The sequence below is a fragment of the Quercus lobata genome, chromosome 10 (assembly GCF_001633185.2).
Source record: "Quercus lobata isolate SW786 chromosome 10, ValleyOak3.0 Primary Assembly, whole genome shotgun sequence".
NCBI classification, from domain to species: domain Eukaryota; kingdom Viridiplantae; phylum Streptophyta; class Magnoliopsida; order Fagales; family Fagaceae; genus Quercus; species Quercus lobata.
Genome location: NC_044913.1, coordinates 17713775 through 17736031, shown reverse-complemented (window position 1 = coordinate 17736031; position 22257 = coordinate 17713775). Strand labels below are relative to the sequence as shown.

General features: G+C 35.7%; 2 protein-coding genes across 2 annotated transcripts; one reads left to right on the top strand and one right to left on the bottom strand.

Annotated features, from left to right (window-relative positions):
* The first annotated feature begins 12181 nt into the window (after positions 1-12181).
* LOC115964107 lies at positions 12182-14221 on the top strand. The gene is made up of 2 exons (XM_031083433.1): positions 12182-12894; positions 13616-14221. Exons 1-2 carry the CDS (start codon positions 12304-12306, stop codon positions 13703-13705), a joined length of 681 nt encoding a protein of 226 aa, XP_030939293.1. The 5' UTR covers positions 12182-12303; the 3' UTR covers positions 13706-14221.
* A 5448-nt stretch (positions 14222-19669) lies between these two features.
* LOC115965449 (probable xyloglucan 6-xylosyltransferase 5) lies at positions 19670-21694 on the bottom strand. Its single transcript, XM_031084678.1, has one exon. The coding sequence runs from the start codon at positions 21329-21331 to the stop codon at positions 19952-19954; it is 1380 nt and encodes a 459-aa protein (XP_030940538.1). The 5' UTR covers positions 21332-21694; the 3' UTR covers positions 19670-19951.
* Between the last annotated feature and the right edge of the window lie 563 nt (positions 21695-22257).

Below are 22257 nucleotides of genomic sequence, written 5' to 3'. Positions count from 1 at the left end.
GGGTCACTTGAGCAACAAAGGTAATATATGGACCTAATAAAGCAACATTTGAGGTAGGCCCAATGATTAAAGAAAACAGTGACCTAAAGAAGCTGGGACATAGTAATGGGCTCCAATCAGAGGCAAGTAAGGAGGGACTAGTCATGTTGGGTCCTATGGACTTGATGCAGGAGGGGGATGATTATGAAACTTAAAAGAAAAAAGAAAAAAAAATCAAGGTGGCTGAGTTTTATGGAGGCAGCTCTCAATGTTTTGATGCTATGGAAGAGCAGTCTCGCCAAGCACAACGGTGGCTTTGAGCTAAGGAACTCATATATAATCCAAGGAGATATTATTAGTCTTCTTGGAGGACCATCTCAATGATATCCAGTGATCCTCTTACCTAATAATATAATGTTATTTGTACAAATTAATTGAGTTAGATCATATTCACAATTCTAATTACACTGTCCAAATAAATAAAATAAAATAAAATAATTAAATCTTTCATAACCATACTATCATCACCACCTTCCCCAATTCAACGCGGGAAGCAACTATTTAGCTTTGAGTCATTAGACACCATTCTCACTCTCACTGATCTAGTATGAATTTAGTGAGGATGGTGGAAAATCTAAACCTAAAAAAAAGTATGCATTTGATGAATAGGGCCACCATTATGCTACTATAAATCTGAAAATGGGCGTGGTGGATGGTGTTTTAACATTGTTGTTGTTGTTGTTGTTTATTTATTTTATTTTTTTTTTCGGTGGTGTTGCAGAGAACTTATCAGCACCGGGGAAGGTGGTGGTGATGGTCTCATCTGAAGGGTTTATTTATTTATTTTATTGACTAGGACGTTACTTTATTAATTTAAATACATGGCATTATATTATTGGATGGTAGGATTACTTAACATTATTGAAATGTTCCTCTAAAATGATTGAATAATTCCTCCAATTTAGGAGCTTCACTCCATAATAAGGCGTAATTCCGCCGCAAAATGGTTTTCCTAATGGAAACCCGGTTGGACAGTAGAGGTATACAAAGATTTCGATAGAAATTGGGTTGTTAAATGCTTTGGTGGTTGTTAGAGTAAGGAAAGGTGGTGGCGTAGCAGTTATTGGAAGGAAGATAGAACAATGGATGTGAATAATGACTCTAAAACCGCACTGTTTCTTTCTTTCCATCTCTTCTAGAAAGAGATAATACAAACTCTTCCACTTCCAAAATGAAATTAAAACAATATATTTTTTCCTACCAAAATGGGATCAAACTAGCTAGTATTATAATCTATTTGGATTTATAAAAATAAAATAAAATAAAATTCTTAAATGTTTTCGGAGTACGGAGAAATTGTGTTTATTCCTTTCACATTCATGATGGACCCCACCATTTTAAAATTATTTAATTCAGACCTTTTGTCTAATTTTGTTTAAAAAAATCGTTATTAAGTATGCAATTAACTAATTAGAAAAAAGTTTTTTTAAAATTCTTACATAAAAATTTATAAAATATTTTTATTAGTTTTATAGATTTTTTCATGTAAAAATATGTTTTTGAAAGGGAATTTTTTTAATAAAATTAAATGAAGAGCCTGAATTAAATAAATTTAAAACTTAGAGCATTCAATTTAACCAAAATAAAATTAGAAGACAAATATGAATTTTAGTTGGGTCCAATAATTTGAGATGAAAGTGATGTCGGTATTATGACAAAAATAGTGAATTTCTGCATGTGCTTATATGTTCGAAAGTGTCTTATGTTTGACATTTGGAAACACACTTTCCTACTCCCACCACCTCCTTGAGAGTTGGGAGGGAGAGAATTGAAAAGAGAAAAAAAAATGGTGGATGATGATTTGGTTTTGGTTCATGAAGATCCAAAAGAATGTGAACAAACCAATCCTTAAAAAAAAAAATCCACCCACGATAATTGCTCCTTCTTCCCACCAAGGGTTTTTTTTTTTTTTTTTAATAAATAACTATAAAAGCCAAACAATTTTGTTAGTTAGCAACGTTTCCAAACTATTTAGGAAATTAGCAACTCGAGTCTTTTAGACTCGATTTCCTGTAGCAAATCGAGTTTAAGAGACTCAATTTCTGTGTGTTGGCAAAGCTGAGGTGGACTAAAAGATCAACGTGGAACTCGAGTCTTTAAGACTTGATTTCCTGTTCACCATCTTCTTCCTTCGTTCTTTTTCTCTTTTTTTTTTTTTTTTTTCTCCATCTATCGTTCCACTCCCTTCTACCAAACCCCCAAAAACCCAAGACAATTCTTCCTTCTTCATCTAAATCTATTCTCAAAATCCCAAACCCAAATCACGATCTCAATCAGAGCAAAAATCCAAACCCATATCTAAATCCATTTCTCAAAATCCCAAACCCAAAAATCATGATTACGGCACTAGAGCGCCATGGGTTTGACGATCTCGGCACTGGAGGAATATTTTTTGCTGTGGGTTTGTGTTTTTAGTTCTTCCTTCTTCATCTAAATCCATTTCTCAAAATCCCAAACCCAAATCACAATCTCAATTGGAGCAAAAACTATTGTGGGTTTGTGTTTTCTCAATCGGAGCAAAAACTGTTGAATCACGATCTCAGTTGGAGCAAAAACTGTTGTAGGTTCGTGGTTCGTGTTTTCTAGACAAAAATTGTTGTGGGTTCGTGGTTCGTGTTTTCTGAGTTGGTCCGTTGGAGGGACTTGAGTCTTAGAGACTTGAGTTCCACGTGGATTTTCTTAATCCACCTTAGCCACGCACCTTATGGAAATCGAGTATTTCAGAATCGATTTGCTACAGTGAAATCGAGTCTAACAGACTCGAGTTGTTACTTTTCTAAATAGTTTGGAAACATTGCTAACTAACAAAATTGTTTGGCTTTTATAGTTATTTTAATAAATAAATAAATAAATAAAAAACCTCCCACCAATCAACTATGAAAATCCCCCCATTTCCGAACAACATCAAAAACACCCATTATCACCTTCATAATCATCTTCATCTTCCTCATCAGCAGTTCATCACCACCACCATTTCCATTTTCATCATCTTCATTGTTGTCATCCTCACCATCAGTAGGTGAAAAGACTCGAAGAGGTGACGAGGTGGATTGAGGTTGGGCTTGAGGTCGTATGTTGTAAGGTTTTTGCGTTGGTTTCCTCTTTTTGAAATTATGATGCCACCAAAGGGGTATTTTGGTCATTTAGCCCTGTTGCATTGGCGACAACGATGGTGTTTTGGATGTTATTTGTGCAGGCTCGGTGGCGATGGCGATGAATGGAGAGTAAGGGTCGTTTGATGCAGGCCATAAAAGGAGAAAGATGAGGTTGGTTTTTAATTGTTTGTGTAGTGTTTGTTGTAATGCTTGTGTTAATTTGTTATAATAAAGTTTTAGTTGTTCATGGAAATTCCAATTAGAAAAAAATAAGTGGTATTACCGTATTACTAACTGATCCGAAAAAATAACATGTAAGTGTGAAATATGAATGTGATCTTGTTTAGTTAAGTGCTGCATAGGGCTTTTATTCAAAAATCCAAAGACCTTAATCCTTGTCATTAGAGTTCATATATAATAATAATAATAATTTTATTTTTACAGAAATGAGTAGAGGGGTTTAAACTTGGTTCTCCTAAGAGCACTTGCAGCAGTGGAGCTAAATAGCTATATAGCTATTTTAGCTCCACCAAAACACTAAAATACATGCTACAGCAGTGGAGGCATACCTAAATTTTTTAGCTTCTTGCTACAGTGCACATCCATAAATAAATGTGCACTATAGCAAGAAGCTAAAATATATATAAATATATATATATATATATAAATTTTATTAAATTTCTCTCTCTTCTCTCATTAAATTTTGGCAAAAATGTACTTTTTGTCCCTACATTTTGGGTCAATTCTCATTTTAGTCCCAAAATTGATTTCATTGCAAATTTCATCCCTAAAAAAAGAAAATCATTTTTAAAATCGTTCTTGCCATTAACCAACCAACGGAAACCTCCTGCGTGGTAGACGGAATGCCCTACTTGCTTATGTGGAGCTAATGTGGCCATTAAAGTATTATTTTAAAAAATTATTTGGCATTTTTTAAATGCCACATCAGAATTTAATATTTTTTTAAAAGCCACATCGGAAAATTTATAAATAAATAAAAAAGAAATTAAATTTAAAAAAACCTTAAATCTAATTTAATTAAAATTATTTTTTTTTTAATTATTATCCTTTTAATTCTTTTTCTTTTTCTTTAACCTTAATTCTTTTTCTTTTTCTTTTTTCCTCAACAGTGATCAAATTTAAAACATCTCTAAACTCTATCTTTAATTCTCTCTTTCTCTCTTCACCCTCAACGGAATCTCTCTTAAACCCATATGCTCTCAAAATATCATCTCCGCCGATTTGCCAAACTCCGATCTAACCAAACTCTCTCTAATCTCAGTGGTGAGGTCACCGTCGTCGAACTCATTCATCCGCCGATCTGACCCAAACTTTCTCTAATCTCAATGATGAGGCCACCGCCATCGAAATCATTCAAGACTTGTTCAAGATCGGAGTTTGGGTCCGCCGATTCGGTAACTCACCATAGTCGCCAATTTGATATGGCTCCGTTGTACAAAACCCCAGTCACCGATTCAGTATTGGAGCCTAGATCAGTGGTTGTGAAGTCGAGATCAATGGTTCTCACACCTCTTTCTACCTCACCGTCTCTCTTTTCCTCTCTTTAAGGTTGATTTGGAAGTTTTTAGCTTAGGATTTTTTATAGATTTGATGTTAAGGCTTTGCTGGTTGCTAGGAAATTTTGGAAGATTTGATTCGGTGGTGGTGCTTTACTAGATGTTGGGTTTCTATTCTTTTGCTTGGATTTGATATTCATGTTCTTTGATTCGGTGGTGGTGATTTTGGGGGGGGGGGGGGGTTGTTTGTTTTTCCTATGGGTTTTTCTGTGTTTGTTTGCCAAAAAAATTTATGGGTTTAAAGGCTAAGGTTTGCTTTACTGGAGATATGGGTTTGCTGGAGGTATGGGTTTAGCGTTTGGTTAAGATCTGGGTTTGGGGTTGGGTTCTTTGCTGGAGATTAATTATGGGGAAGAACAAGAAAGAATAAAATAATGAAAGCAATAAATATAAAATAAAATATAAGACAAGAAATACGTTATTTATTTTGTTTTGATGTGTTTGGTTATAAAGAAAGTACAAGAAAGACAAAGAAAATAAGGATTAACTTGCTTTGCTATGAATATGAATCTTAGAGATTGGAATAAATAAAAAAATCATTTTAATTAAAAGAAAGTAAAATTTTTGTTTAAAAAAAAGTTAATTTTTTTTTAAAAAAAAATTTAATTAAAATTAAGGAATTAAAATTTTTATAATTTAAATGTTGACGTGGTATTTAAAAATGCCAAATAATTTTCTAAATAATATTTTAATGGCCACATCAGCACCACGTAAGTAAGTAAGGCATTTTGTCTGCCACATAGGAGGTTTCCGTTGGTTGGTTAATGGCAATGATGATTTTAAAAATGATTTTCTTTTTTTAGGGATTAAATTTGCAACGAAATCAATTTTAGGACCAAAATGGGAATTGACCCAAAATGTAGGGACGAAAAGTACATTTTCGCCTTGAATTTTTCTATTTCTCTCTCTCTCTCTCTGGCATCTCTTCTTTCTTCTGTTTTTTCCTTCTCATTTTTTTCCTCTAGCGCCTCCCTCATCTCCTCTCTGCTTCACCGGCAAGCTCGCCGACCGCGGTGGTGATCGAGTTAATCGGCCTTCAATTCTAGTGGCCGCGGGTCGAGCGGTTTTGGTGGGCCAAGACCCCATCTTCCGAAGGCCCATCGCTAATCTGTTACCCGAGCCCCATCGTCGCCGAGTTTGTGCTAGATTTGTGTATGTGTGCTAAGTTTGTTTTTGTGTTTATGCTGGGTTTGTGTTTGTGTTTGTGCTGGGTTTGTGCCGTGGGTATGGTCTGATTGGATTGTGGCCTATGGATCAGTGGATTTCATGGATGTGGGTCGGTGGATTGTGGCCTGTGGGTCGATGGTGATGGGTTTTTGATTCGTGGGTTGCTGTGGTGTGTTAGTGTGATTGTCGTGGTGTGATTGTTGCCATGGTGTGATTGTCGCGGTGTGCTGTGGTGTGATTGTTGCTGTGATTGTTGCCATGGTGTGATTGTTGCCATGGTGTGATTGTCGCGGTGTGCTGTGGTGTGATTGTTGCTGTGGTGTGGTGGTTTGCTTGCTTTGTATCAGAGAAGAGAGAGATGAAGAGGAAGAGAGAGAAAAAGATAGAGATGATGATGCTGTATATGATGAATATTTTATTGTGATGTTTATATTATTTTATTATGTTGAAAACTAAAATAAATCCACTACTGTAGGATATTTTGTAAAATGAATAGGTAAAATAGATAAAATAACTTTTTGCGGTGCTAAATAGCTAAAAAAATAGCTCCACAGTAAATAGCTCCACTACTGTGGATGCTCTTATAAAGGAATCAAAACAATGTTACTAAGCTACACAACTTTTGTCATTAGATTTGATAAGTTTGACAAGTGTGCCAAATGTGTGTGTGTGCCTGTGTATGTATATATATATATATATATATGTATAATAGTTTAATTGTTATAGAAAATGAGTAGAGGGATTTGAACATGGTTCTCCTTATAAATATAATAATATGCTCATGAACAAACTTGTAAGTATGAAACTTAATTTAAGTATTGTAGGGGCCTTTTTTGTATATGGTATATTGGGCTGCCTTCTGCAGTAATGGGCTGGGCTGCCTCCTGCGATGATGGGCCCTAGTGTTTCTGAGTAAGAGAGTTGGGGTCGGTCCAATTGTAACTCAACTTAGGCCGGTTTGTGCACAAACTTATGTCTTGTCTGCCAGGAGCAAATTTACGGCAAGCAGAACTGTGGCAGACGAATTACAGCAGGCAGTTATAATAATAACTAAAACAGAGTACTTTGACTTATTTAAATAAATGGCTACGCATTCCCTGTTAATAAAGCATGATTACAGTCATAATGATATTAATCACAGAAAAATGAAGAAAATAATACTGGCTAATTTAAATAGGCATAAATTAAGTTTTAAGTTTAGTCTGCCGCAGCAAAGTCAAAGAGGAGAGAACGCCTCTTCTCAATGCAAATAATCCAAAAAAAAAAAAAAAAAAAGATCCTGCCGTGGGGATTAATGGCTTTGAAGGAGTCGGACCTGAATGGTTATTGCCTAAAAAAGAAAGAGTCATTGTTTGCGTTTTGGAAGAATGTGAGATTTGAAGGGGGAGAGAGGGAAACCGATCTATTGGTGCATGCCCATTGAACTAACTCTCTTTTTTCTTAGTTTTCCTTTCTTTTCTTCTCTGTTTTCTTTCTTATCTTTTTTCTTTTCTTCTTGCTCTGTTTTTTCTTTTCACTTCCAAAAATATACTCTATTTTCGATCCCCCCTACAGGGCACGGCAAGAGCCTTTTTATAGCGCCTACCGTGGCTAGCGTTTTACCATTTTGCCCCTTAACCGCCCTTATCTGGTTTGGGTGTACTTGCCGACCACCAAGACTGTGCGACATCCGCCCTCGCCAGACAGAGGCGGGTTTGTTTTGTTCCTCTGTATACCGTAACATTTCTTCCTGCCACGGTATTAATGCTTTCTCTCTCTACTCTCAGAACATGCACCCGATGGTCCGCCCTCAAACTTGCCTCTTTTGGGTGGTCTATCATCCCAGCAGGATGTACCTCCCAAAAGAGACTTAGGCAGGAGCCGCAAATAGATCTTTTCCACTCTCCCCACCACCAAACCATACCCCCTTACCTCTTACCTCTGGCCCATAGCCCCACCATGTCCTATATTGGCTGGGTATAGGCTGGTGGTGTCTGGGCTTTGCGCGTGCTTCCCTTTCAGATTTGTCCAAAAGTCTGCCTGCTGCTCATGCATCTACCGCGACCTAGAGACTCTTCGTCTGAGTTTCCTGGCTTTTCATGTGGGCTTTCCTTTGGTTTTTCGCTCGATTCAGGAGTTGGGCTTCGTATGATGATGGGCCTTACATTTCCTTAGCCCACTTTTGATTTTCTTTATTGCCTGCCACGTTGAATTGTTATTCCTGCCGTAATAACTTAATCCTGCTGGACCTCTTTTTTGGGCCAGCCGTTTATCTCTTTTCTCAGTGGCCTATCATGGGCACTGTTTTACTTTTACTCATGGGCTCCTATGTCCCTTTGGGCTTTCCTTTGGGCATCCATGGCCCGATTGCTTTCTTTGGGCTTCCTCGGCCCGTTTGCTAATTCCACACTCCCATGGGCTTTTTACTAACTTCATTGGGCTTCCTTGGCCCAATAACCTTATCCTTATCTTTGGGGTTCATCGGCCTACCATAAACCCCTTACTCTCTTAGTTTGCATTGCCTTGGGCCTACGGCGGCCCTTTCTCACTTTTCTATCTCATACTCTGCCCATGGGATGCTATTTATTTCTTTCCTGACTTCTTTGAGCCTGCTTGCTTCTTCAAGACCCATTTATTTATTTGTTGGGCCTGTGATCCATTATTCCTGCCGCTTAGGCCTAATAGGTTTTTTGCTATTTACCTTGTCAATTCTTTGTAGCCCTCATTATGGGCTTTTTTGTCTGCCTGGGCTTCCGCAAATGGCCCTCAACAAGTATATCTAATATTATATGTTTATATGTATACATATATACAAATATAATTTTATAAGCTTGAGATTAGATTATGTGAATTTATAAATAACATCATAAGAAATCACATTATTATTTACAATTTATTGATAATAGAAACTAATTCATTTGTAGTGTGTGTATGTATTTATGTATACTTTTAACAATTTAAATTTGATAAATCTAATTTTTAAGTCCACAAACAAAAATTATCTTATCTAATTAACTCAAATAATATTGATTTTAACTATAATTTAGTTATTTAGTATTAACATGAATTTGTGATAAGTGAAAAAATTTAGTCGTAATGTTTACTACATATTGAAAAATAATAAGTTAATTAAGTAGTTCATGAACAAGCTTGAGTTTAGTAAAATGAATCAAACTTAAACATGTGTTATCTAGTTTGGTAATAAACTTGAGCTTGGCTGCTCAACTTGTGTTCGAAATAAAACTAAATGATCGATACTAAACTTTTACTTCTCGAATTGGCCCGGCTCATTTACAACCCTACATTTAATACCTTCTCCACAAGCTTACAAAGAGTTATATCATCTTATTTAAATTAAGGGGTTCTGAAAAAATTAGGGAGGTTTGGGGAATTGAATTTGATAGTTGCGTGCTGCAACAATCCCAATACTCTCTTTTGCTGATCTTTTCAGGTTGGCATTCCAGTGCCCACGAGATTCGGAGCTTTTTATCTTGGTTTGCTTGTTCATGTGGAATCGCAGAAACAAGTGCAGCGTCAAAGAGGCAGTTGCTCCACTGGGCAAACTTTCGGATTTGGCAAAACAGCACCTTGAGGAGTTTCAAGACCAGCATGGTAAATCTGTCAACAAACAGCCCCCGAAGCAATCTGTCTGGAAGCCACCTGACCCAAGTACTCTGAAAACAAATTTTGATGGTGCTGTTTTTGAAGAATTGGGAGCAGCAGATATCAAAGTCGTGGTTCGCAACTCCTCTGGAGAAATTATGGCGGCCCTATCCGAAATTATCCCTCTGCCATCATCCATAGTTGCATTGGAAACTATTGCAGCTAGAAGGGCGGTCAAATTTCTTCAAGAACTTGATTTGCACAGCTCAATTTTCGAAGGAGACTCATAAATATTGATTTTGGCGATCAAAAATCAGTGCTTCCATCACCCATCTGTTGGACATTTGATTAGGGACATCTTTTCTTCAGCTAGTTCTCTACTGAATTATTCTTTCTTTCATATATGTCAACAAGGCAATGCTTTGGCACATGCTCTAGCCAGGAGAGCAAGACTTTCTTTTCTTGTTTTAGTTTGGTTGGGGTCTATTTCTCATGGTATTTACAAGTACTATGTATCTATTTTTTAGCAATTAAATAATTTGTTCTGTTTCTTAAAAAAAAAAAAAAAATTGAGGGTTTGTGTATGAGAATTTAAGGGAGATAATTATATAAACAAATAGAAATTGAGGAAATTTTTGAAGAGAGAGAGAGAGAGAGAGATTTCATTTTTAATTAAATTGGTTTCATAAAAATTGCAATTTATCCACTTGTGATTTGGTCATATTACAATTAAGTTTACAAAATTTCATTGTTACATTTGATACCCTAAGGTTTGGATTAAAATGAAACTGTTAGTGTTCCGCATAATGACCCCTAAACAATTTTATTTTATTATAAAATTTAGGTGTTCAAAATTTAGCAATTGAAAATTTAATGAGATTAAATTATGATATGGCCAAGCCAAAAGGAGCTAAGCTGTAATTAAAAATTGGTCTGCAAAATGCAAACTTTGCTAATCTAGACGAAACGTTAATGATTTCATTGATAAGGCCAAACCAAATGGATAAAACTTCTCTCTAAAAAAAAGTAATAATAAAACTTGTAATTGAAAGTTATAAAATGCAAAATCTATAAATTTGGATGGAATCTTAATGATTTCATATTTAGTAAATTGTGATAAGATCAAACCAAATAGAGAAATGCTATATTCACAATATTTTCATAACAAATCCTAAATAGCAGGTTGTTACAAGTTGTTATTGGTGGGGCAAAAAAAAATTTTAATGATAGATTCAAATTATAACCAATAATAACTAACTACCTATGATTTGTTGTGAAAATATTGTGAACGTAACACTTCTCAACCACATAAGTTAAATTATAATTTTTCCAAAGAAGAAGGGGAAAAAAAAGAATGACACCAAGACCTTGTCAAATCCAAAACCCCCAAAAACATGCAAGACTGTGAAGACACTAAATAAAGAAAAATGCTATATTCACAATATTTTTACAATAAATCCTATGTGGCAGGTTGTTAGAGGTTGTATTGGTGGGATAGAAAAGTAATTTAAGTGGTAAATTCAAATTAGAACCAGTAATGACTAATCACCTATATTTTGTTGTGAAATATTGTGGACATAACGTAACACATCTCCTAAACAAATGGTTGGCTTGCTAAAAAATATAGAGAAGCACCTTAACTTTGAAGTAGCTCAAATGTGCCATAAGTGTAAAAGGATCCTCTTAGATTCAAATGAATCTATTAAAATTAAATATTATAAATTAAAAAATATATATGAATGTCATGTTATTTAAAATTTTAAATAATATAAAAATTATGCTAGATACCATTAAAAAAAAAACATATTTTATGTGAAATGATTGAACACAAATTAACATTTGTGATTATAGTTTGAAATAAAAATGTCAAGAGTTTTGTAAGAACTTATATCTCCTTATGTTTCTAAAGAAAATGTTCAAGATACATATTTTCCCTTCCTTAATTATCAAATTATATAAAATAAATAAAGATAAAATATAGTCAACACTTCTAAAATTTTGGTTCATGTCCGCCAACTTTTAGGGAAAAAGTGGATTTTAAGAAATAAGTTGGTTTGTTTTAAAATATCTTGGATTCATTGGCCCAAATATGGACGTTAACGGTATTTTACCCAATAAATAATAATAAAACTCTCTAAAAAAATAATAAAATTAAAATACAAAGTGCACATTCTAAGTTTAACTGAAATTTATTTCGATTTTCTAATTTTACTTTCATTCAATTGAGTATTTAAGTTTCAAAGTTATTTAATTCAGATATTTTATCCAATTTCGTTAAAATAAATTGTTGTTAAGATGCAATTAACTAATTAGAAAAAAGGGTTTTAAAAAATTTTCTTATATAAAAAAATAAAATGTATTTTTATTAGTTTTATAAATTTTTTCATGTAAAAATATTTCTTTTAAGGAAAATTTTTATCAAAATTGAATAAAAAACCTGAATTAAGTAAATTTAAAACTTAGAGCACTCAATATAAGCAGAGTAAAATGAGAAGACTGCAATGAATTTTGGTCAGGTGCAATAATTTGAGTTGAAAGTGACGTTGGTAATGTGACAAAAATAGTGAATATATTTCTGTGCTTATGGGCCTATTTGATAGGCTATTTCAAGCAAGTTTTGAGCATTTTAAACACAATTACATAATTTTTTTCACACATTTTTTCATATAAATATATAACAAAAACATCCAAACAAAGTTATTCAAACTTCTATACCAAACACCACTTTTATGTTCGAAAGTGTCTTATGTTGACATTTGGAAACACACTTCCGTACTCCCCCACCTCCTTGATAGTTGGGAGGGAGAGAATTGAAAGGAGAGAAAAAAGAAAAAAAAAAAAAAATGGCGGATGATGGTCTGGTTTTGGTTCGTGAATATCCAAAAGAATGTGAGCAAAACCATTCCTTGAAAAAAATCCAATTGAAAGAATGGTCCATGGTGGTGATCAGAGACTCTCCCACCCACGATGATTGCTCCATCTTCCCACCAATCAACCATGAAAATCTCCCCATTTCCGAACAACACCCGTTATCACCTTCATCATCTTCTTCGTCGTCATCATCTCCATCTTCATCATCACCACTGCCAAACCCATTTTCGTCATCTTCATCGCTGTCATCCTCGCCGTCCGATTCCACTGCCTCGGACCCGCAACCAGCTCCGCCGCCGTCGTCGAATTCCCAGGTGAAACGAGCCGGCGAGATGACGAGGTGGATTGGGGTTGGGCTCGAGGTCATACGTTGTAAGGTTTTTGCCTTGGTTTCCTCGTTCCGAAATTATGATGCCATCAAAGGGGCATTCTGGCCATTTAGCCCCGTCGCGGCGGCGGCGGCGGCGGCGGTGTTCTGGATGTTATTCATGCAGGCTCGGCAGCGGCGGCGACGAATGGAGAGTAAGGGTCGTTTGATGCAGGCCATTAAGGAGAAAGATGAGGTTGGTTTTTAATTGATTGTGAAGTGTTTGTTGTAATGCTTGTGTTAAATTTTGTTATGATAAAATGTTTTTAGTTGTTCATGGAAATTCCAACTAGAAAAAATTGGTGGTGTTACTAACTGTTCAGAAAATTATATTAGTAAGACTCTTTGGGCTTAATCATGTTAATGTGAAATGTGAGCTTGTTATTCTGGTTTAGTGCTGCATAGGGCCTTTGTCAGAAATCCAGAGACCTTAAACCTTGTCATTAGTGTTCATATATATACTATAATTTAATTGTTACAGAAAATGAGTAGATAAATTTGAACTAGGTTCTCCTTATAAAGGAATAGAAACAATGTCACTAAGCTACACCACTTTTGTCATTAGAGTTGATGAGTTTGACTAGTGTGCATATATATGTAATTGTTACAGAAAATGAATAGAGGAACTTGAACCTCGTAACCGAAACAATGCCACAGAGCTACACGACTTTTGTTATTAGAGTTGATAAGTTTGACTAGTGTGCCAAATGGGTGTCTCTTGGATTTGCTGTTGTGGGAAGCTTTACTTTCTCTTTAGCGTGAGGGGTTCTAACTTCTAACTGGTATATGTATCTACAATCATGACCTTCATCTCTTTGGTTGTCAATGCAATAAGCTGATTATTAACTTTTTTATTAGATTCTCCTTTATTTTGTATTTTGTCCTTGTACTTAAGTTTGGCTTTGATAATTTTGCAGAAGATTACACAACTGTTACACCAAATTGCTCAAATGAATGAAGTTCTGGTAGCCCGTCACAGAGATCTGACATCAAAAATGTCTAAGTAATTGCAAAAGGGACGTCATTTGATAGCAACTATCACATTTGACATAAGAGCTTTCAAGCATTGAGGCTTAAAATTGACATTAACTAAATTGATTGATTTGCTGCTCAAATCCTGGTTGCAGTTCCTGTGTCATATCCAAATACCACTGCCTTTTTAAGTGGAAGAACATAAGGATTGATTACTCAACACTCATGAAACCACAATTTGAACTCTGCAAACTCCATGGATTCTGGAGCATGTGACTGACTCATGGACCAGCATCTCTGAGCATTCGAATGAACTTCAGATTTCCCATACTTTTCGTGATTTGATGTGGCCAAGTAATAGTCTGGGGTCTTGTTTTTTGGTAATGGAAGTGCCAAGTCCAGTAGATTAATGTAGTTTCTTGAATTTGTATAAAGATTAGTTAAATGTCTTAGGTTATTTTTTGTACCCGCTTTCCTATGTGCCTTGTTGACAAATATTTGTGCATGTGTTGCACTTCTGATTTGAACCTATGAATAAGCTTGTTCATCTATTTTTTTTCTCCCTTTTTTTTGTGCAAATAATGCATGGACTTATAGAGGTCCCAACTACTTAAAAAATGGAGTGTGGTCCCAATTTCTTACTAACTACATCTTTGGACAAAAAGTCTGTCCAAATTCAGCCAATTGGCAATTGTGTCTACAACTCCACAAGATACCACCTCTTTTTGGATTCATTTTGCAGGCAGATCCCAACACCATAGAGCATCTTTTAATGGCACATTCACAAACATCCAATATTTCATTAAGGCACTTGGCAATTGACTTTTAACAAAGCTGGCCTCACGGATCATAGTATTACACCTCATCAAAGATGTATCGTCTAACATACAATGGTGAAACCTTCAACTCTTGCACCAAATTTGCCCAAACGAATTATAGTTCTGCAACATTGAGACAGAAAATTTTCTTCTTTTGATGTCTCGGTACTAAATTTTGATTTGATCATTTGAAGCAAAATATTCACCTCTGCACCTATTAGCTTATATAAATCAAGTCCTACAAGCCCTTCACAGGACTATAAGAACTGGTTAGATAAAGGTGGTCCATTAGATTACATTTTTATATGAAGCACAGGGTTTTGACATAAGTGATGACATCTTTATTGTATATTTTATGCTCAGATCTTAATACTTTACAGAATAATTGAAGTATGCTTCTCTAGGTGTCCATGAGATCACAATCACAATACCTATTTACAATTCTAAGCAGAAGTTTGTGTCATATGCATATCCGAACATGGCTGTTATTTAAGCCGAAGCACATCAATATCAATATACATATATATATATATAGAGACCTCATGTTGGAGAGTATGAAAATTCTTTAAAGTTTGTTTTTATATTAAAGTATTATTTCATTGAATTAGCCAATAGAGTAAATGCATATCTTAATTATCTATTGTTGTGCATTAATTATTTATATTAAATAAATTTATATGATTATTTTTATAAACTCTATATAGAAAATAATTTTTAGTTGGAATAATAATAATAATAAATTTAGAATATGACATTCTTACTCATGTTTAGTTTCTTTGACAACAATTGTCACAAAAGTCATAAAAAAAAATTGTGAATTCACTAAAATTAATCTTAATCCTTTAAATTTTCTAACTCCTTTGTGTGTGTGTGTGTGGAACTAACACGATAGTATGTATTCTATATAATTAGAAAGATTACTAATATAATAAATATGTTTATTTTGTTATATTAATTATTTTAAGCATAATGAAATTTTAATATTGTGGGTGCCTGAGGACCGAGGATGGATCTGAAGAGTTGCCATATAACTGTGGGGATGCTGCAGTCCATGGACCCGAGGAGGAATCGAGGAGAGGAAGAGATGAGTCAAAGTACTCTAAGGTATTCCTAGTTGGAGAGAGAGAGAGAGAGAGAGAGAGAGAGAATGATGGGCAACAGCTTTATCAACTGCATTGATGAGGAGGTGATCTGAACAGTGTAAGTCATACCTAAGCAGATTCTTTCCACCACCTTTTTTAGATATAGAAAGAAACAAGTGTCATGATAGGAGGTATGTTAGGTAAGGATGGATAGTTGAGCTATGAGAAGAGGGGAAGTATATAAGAAAAGAGAGGGGGGGGGGGGGCGAGACAGGGGGATCAAAAAGAAAAAGAAGAAACAAGAAGAACACTTAGAGATAAGAGGGTGAACAGTAATAACTCTTATGTAAGTGTCGTCTCCTTGGGCCAATTTGTATTAAGAAAGTGGTTCATCCACTTAATAAGATCGGCCATTTCTTCCTTATTTTTCTCCTCGGGAGGAGTCCCCCTTTAGTTGTTTGTTTCCCTCTTTCATAAATTCATTGTTTTGGGCCACGGTTGGACCGATCCAGCCACTATTTTAAGTGGGCTTGGGCAGTTGGTTCTTTTGTTCCCTACAAATATCATTTTTCTAAGATTTATATGAGAAACAATTGGTTTTTTTTTAAAAAAAAAAAAATTATTTGAGAAATAATTGATTTGAAATATGACATTTTTACTCAAATTTAGTTGTTTTTGCAATAATTGAAACCATGTCCAACAAAAATGGGAAAAGTTTTTTAGTAATGCACAATCAAGAACGTAAAAAAAAAATTTTAAAAAAAAATTTGAAAGATATATGCATTTTTTAGTAGGCATGAAACATGCCTATCTATATTAGCTACTATATCATGCAATTTTCAATTTGTAAACACACACACACACACACACACACACACATATATATATATATATAGTACGATCAAATCACTATACTACTCTTAATGTATTTTTATTTTGTCTATATATAAAATAACTAAAGATTACAATTTTTATAATGAAATTTATTGAAATATCATTTTTATACATTGATAGTTTGGGGTGGGGATCTGAATTTTGAATGTTGCTATTGAAAATTGAGGTGCCAATCAATTAAGTTACAAGATTTTTGGTAAAACTTATTGAAATATTGGAGAAAACTAATAACAAGTTGCATTGCACATCGTGCGGGATAGGGGTGTGCGTTCAAACCGGAAAACCAAATGGACCGATTGAAACCAACCGAAATTTTGGGTTTCATTCGATTTTCCTGATTTCGATTCGGTTTCGGTTTTAAAATTTCAAATAGTTCAAGCATTATGAGACATATTGTGGCTCCTGCTATGGTGTAGCAATGGTAAATTTGTCTATCTAGATCCTTTTGCTTATTCAAAATATTTTCAATTTTATGTTGGAATTTGTGTGTAAATTGTTGAACAAATATTGTTGGAAGCTGTTCTTTCTCTATCGTTCTAATTTGTTCAACAGCTCTCTCTCTCTCTCTCTATTGCTCTATTACTTTGTTTTTTTATATGTGATTAAAGTTAGGGTTTTGAAAATCTCAATAACCCTCTCTTTGGAAAACCAAAACCAACTGAAACCGAAATACTATCAAAACTGATTGATTTCCAGTCATTTCGGTTGGTTTCGATTGAGAATTTCACAAACCGAAATATTCGGTTTGGCCATACCCATAAAAACCGACCGAACCAAATCGAGCACACTCCTAGTGCGGGAACATAAACTCATGATTGCAAATGTACTAAGCAAACATCATTAAAGGAGAACATGGCTAAACACAGGATTAGCATCTAATATCTTTAAGCTTTTCATGAACCAATGAAATTGATCAGCGAATGTGAGATTTTTGATACTCTTAACATAATATATTACTCAATCCAATGGAGCCAAATCTAGTATTTTAATGATACATCATACTTTATTTTTGAGCCCTAGTTTGATATGCTCTTATCTACAGATTCTTTGCATGTTTAGCACTTCTGCAGACCCTTTAGGTCAATGACAAGATAGATTCGACCTGATTCGTTTCTTAATTAATTATTTGATGCTTGTGCATTAAGTTTCAAATTTGCACTTGTTTTATACTAACCTGGTTTGGACAAAGAGTTTTTGTTTTGGATTGAAAAGCTTGCTGTCAAACTTCTCAACAATCCCTTTTGATGCATGTCTCAGCTCCAAAAAAGCAAGAGACAGGAGAAACAGTAATCTCTTTTATTTAGAACAATTCAACTATGGATTTCAGCTTAATACTGAGCAATAGAAACAGTAAATACATAATATAACCAAGAGAAGCAATGCAAACAACCCATGCCAATACTAAAAATTTTGACCATAAAGTTTAGAGAGCAGACATTGTTTATGGTCCAAAAACATGGTTATAAACTAAAGAGAATTATGTACTGGAAGACTTATGACAATTTTCAAAGGCTTTCTCCTCAGAATAGACTATCAGGGGCTGTAATGCAAATACTGATACAATCAAAGACCATGAATTGCAACCAAACTTTAAAATTAAGAGTTCATACTAGCAGGCTAGAGAGTATTAAATCATTCATTTACTCCATTGTAAAGAGGATCAAAACTGATACTTACAACTATTTCTTGTTCACTCCTGTTCTATTTTCAGGCCACAAAGGAAGAGAGAATAACAAAATATATGATACCTACCTTTATCAGCTTTGTCTCCCACATAAAATAGAGAAAACTCTAATAATCAGACAAAAATAGAACAAAAGCCAAAGTAACCTTCCCATTGAAACGAACAACTTATATTCAAAATCCATGTGGCACAGGTCAGATGTCTTGGAGTCCAATGTGTTAACACATATTTGAAGGATCTATCAAGAAACCAGTACAAAGTAATAAATCCTTACTGAGTTGTAGATTAAATTACTAGTTACCATGCAAGCAGTTTCTAGCCCACATCAGGAAAGCACCGACGCGGCTACAGGGGTGCCGCACCGGCGTCCGACGCAGGGTGCAATGGGCGACACCGTTACCCGCGCTTTGGTGCTTTTTTTTTTTTTTTTTTTCCTTTTTTCTTTTTCCATTTCTGGATTAGCGCTGATTCAGGTTGAATCAGTTCGTATCGGCCGGCCGAAACTGACCGATTCAAGCCGTACCGGCTGATATCGGCCGATTCAGTCTGATACTGGCCGATTCAGGCTGATACCGGCTTTGAATCAAGCCTAAAACCATCACTGCCTCCTGCCTCTCTGCCCTCTGCCTCCCTCCCTATATTCTAATTTCAATGTTTTAGTTTCAAACTTGTGGATTGTATTTAATTTATGAACATCATGTTTTAGTTATCATCTACTATTGCTCTTAAATTTGGTATATGTTTATATAATGTGAAAAAGTATGCCAAGCAATATATAGAAAATATAAATAAAATTTTTTTAATAACTTTTTAATCGCCACACCCGCACCCTACTTTTTCAAAAATTGCCGAGTCCCGCACCCACTCTGGAATCTAGAAATGCACCCATGCTTCATAGGCCCACATGCACTTCTTTCTGTACTTAAGAATTTACTTCTGAGTTGGATGCAGGCATACAGAACAAAGATTAGTGTGTAGTCACAAATGAATTTTATAGGGATAATTCTCAATTAGAAGTAGTCAGTTTGGCATAGGATGTAATCAAGGTCATAATGTCATGCATAAGACTAAGAAAAAATAACTTCCACAATGTTAGAATTTAAATGGTAAAGATCTACTTCCTAGATTTGCTACAATTAAAATTTTAATCTAACTGCCGTCTGTAAGACACAAAAACCAAATGTTGAAGATCTCCTAGGTTTCAGCAACTACAGAGCAAATAGCTGCATTTAGGAGCAAGATACTAAGAACCTTCATGGATGTTAGACCACTATAAAAATTATTTACTTCTAACTAAGACACCCCTGCAGTTGAAAGCTATCTAATTCCATTGAAAAGCATCTTCAAGTTGGGGATGGGAGTGTCAGATATGTCACATGCAGAGACTACAAGAGAAGAGCCTTGGCATCTCAACAGCTCCCTAGTTCCAACTATATACATCAATATCATAGGGCTTCAGAGATTCTCCCTTGCTTCCTCTTGATTAAAACAATCAGTCCACTAGCCCAATAAAACAGATACTGAACTAAAATATTCATATTGTATACTTTTAAATAAAAATGTGCAAAATACATTAATGTTTCTTGCCAGGGAAACAAAAAATTGAAACAGGCAGTACATTGCAAATCAAAAAGAAGAATTTAAGTTTAAAAAAGAATTCTATGCTATGGTTCCTGACAACAGTACTGACATAACAAACAAAAACACTTAGACATGGAATGTTATCAAATTTAATTTTGCTTTTTTAACTAAGGAATTACATAATTACCTACCAATTATCACACACTGAAGATGTTTTACTCGCTAGCTCTGTGATTTACTGCTTCCCTGCACAGGGTGCCTCCGAATATCAAACTGGTCCACAACCTCCAAAGGAGCAACTGTCTCATTCCTGATCCTCTTGATCTTAGGACTCAACAATCCCCTATGCCTAAACCCATACAGCTTCAGCACCTGGTTATCCGCAAAATTAAATGCCCTCTCCATGCTACTCAAGCACCTCTCAACTGGATAATCCCCATAGCTACCACAAGGCTTGCAACCAACAAAATGGGTCACGAATGGCCACCTCTCGTCCCCCAATCCCGGATGATACTTCTCAATCATCTCCTCATACCTATCCACCAATCCCGCCCAATACCCATGCAAATAATACGAATTCTCCAGAAACACCTTATCCATCCACCGATCCTTCTTCGAAAGCAACAAGTAAATCAAGGCGGACTGATCATCCGCCTCAAAAGCCGGCCTCCCCTTCAAATTTGCCGTCAAAATCTTCCCAGCCTCCTCTCGAACCGGCCCTTTAGGCCCCATTGGCGCCCAATCATCAAGCAAATCCAAGGACCATTGACAATTCCTAAACAAGAAACTACCCGTATTCAGAGCAATCCAACTCTTCTGCTCAAACATCAAATCCGGGTACCCATGGACAACCAAATTATAATTATCATACTTAGAAAGTGGAATCTCGAAAACCATATCTGTAAAAAGCGCATCACTATCCATCCACCAAATCCACTCCACCTCAGGATGAGACAACATTAACCGTCGAAGCAACGGCAATTTAGCCCAATACCCAGCTAATTCCTTATCCAAATGAGCCAAATTATAAACAATCTCAATCCCATGAAGTCTACAATAGTCAATCTTATTCTTTATAGCTTTCAACAAGTAATGGTCACCAATTGGGTTATCACAAGGTTTAGGAGGAGACCCAGTAACAAGCAAGATACGAGGCTTACCATTAATATGGTTAGGGAACTCAGGGTTTTGATCTAACCAGGTTTTGCGGTCTTGGTCCCAGGTAGAGATCTTGGGTCCGAGAGCGAAGGTGTCGTTTACGCTGAAGAAGGATTCGGGTTCGTTGACCGGGTCAGATGGGTCGGAGTCGGACCGGATCTCGGCGAGGATGCGGTTGGTTTCTTCGATGATGTTCTGGTTCATTGCATCGTCGCCGGAGGAGCCGAGGTTGCCGATGCCGATGGTGCCACGGAGTACGAGGATGGTGACGAAACCACATAGGATGGTGATCTTTATGTTGTTGAAGGTCTTGTGGAGCTGTCTGCCACGTGGCAACAGTGTACTACTGCGCCCTCTTCCACCGTTCGCGGTGGTTGTCGGTAGCCCACCACCCGGTCCTCCTCCGCCGCTGCTTCTCTTCTGAGTTATGTTCTCTTGTCCCATGATGTCTCTCTCTCTCACACACACACACACTCTCTGTGTCTCAAATCTAAAAATGAGTTTTTTTTTTGTTTTGGTGTTTTTTGTGTAGGTAAGGTTGTATCTGTGGGAAGAGATCTACAGAATTCTATATATCAATGTGTGAATTTTTTTTGTGAGGGAGAGAAGGATAGAGAGAGAGAGAGAGAGGGAAGATGGGGAGAGAAGTGAAAGAGGCCAGAGGCAGAGGAAGATGGATGGGATGGGAGGAGTGAGTTCATGACTTCATGGTGGGCGGTGAGATAGATGGTGGGGAAGACATGTTTGTAATGCACCGACTTGTACTACTTGGGTATTACCATTACTATATTTTATTCATTGATTTGGAGGTGAGGAGATACTATGTACAATGTTTTGTTATTATATATGTTGATCCGGAGTTGGATCCTCTATTAATGTTTCTTGTACTGTTACACAAGGACATCTTTTATTATTATAGTAATTATTATTTTATGTCATAAGGTAAGTTAATTAATTATCCAACCCCTAGGTGCCAAGACCTCATAAGGTCTTGGTTTCAAAAAATGTAGCTAATATTTTGGGTCACTTTTAAATGTGTAACCAAAAAAAAAAAAAACTTTTAAATTATTCCTCCCCTACGGTTATTAAAGTTTAATAAGACAAGTTGATACGGATGATATGAATGCCTGGTAGCCTTGTCCTTGGATTGAGCCAAGTCAATTTGGGGCTCAAATTGAAATTGAACCTAGCCACATTGGGTGGATAACATAAAAAAAACCACCATCGACCACGAACAATTATGATATTGAACATGCAATCATCCATGTGTGTGGAGGTTGAATGTAGTTGAAGTTGACAATGATAGATGATGAAGGCAACAAATCCCTGCTTAATTTAGGTAGAGTTCATTAGATTTCTACTTGGTTTGG

What these genes read in the sequence shown, in the direction of transcription:
- LOC115964107 (XM_031083433.1), top strand. Translation starts at nt 12,304, where the DNA reads ATGGCGGATGATGGTCTGGTTTTGGTTCGTGAATATCCAAAAGAATGT. An exon ending in CCATTAAGGAGAAAGATGAG is followed by an intron (nt 12,895 to 13,615) that starts GTTGGTTTTTAA and finishes ATAATTTTGCAG; the next exon opens with AAGATTACACAACTGTTACA.
- LOC115965449 (XM_031084678.1), bottom strand. Translation starts at nt 21,331, where the DNA reads ATGGGACAAGAGAACATAACTCAGAAGAGAAGCAGCGGCGGAGGAGGA.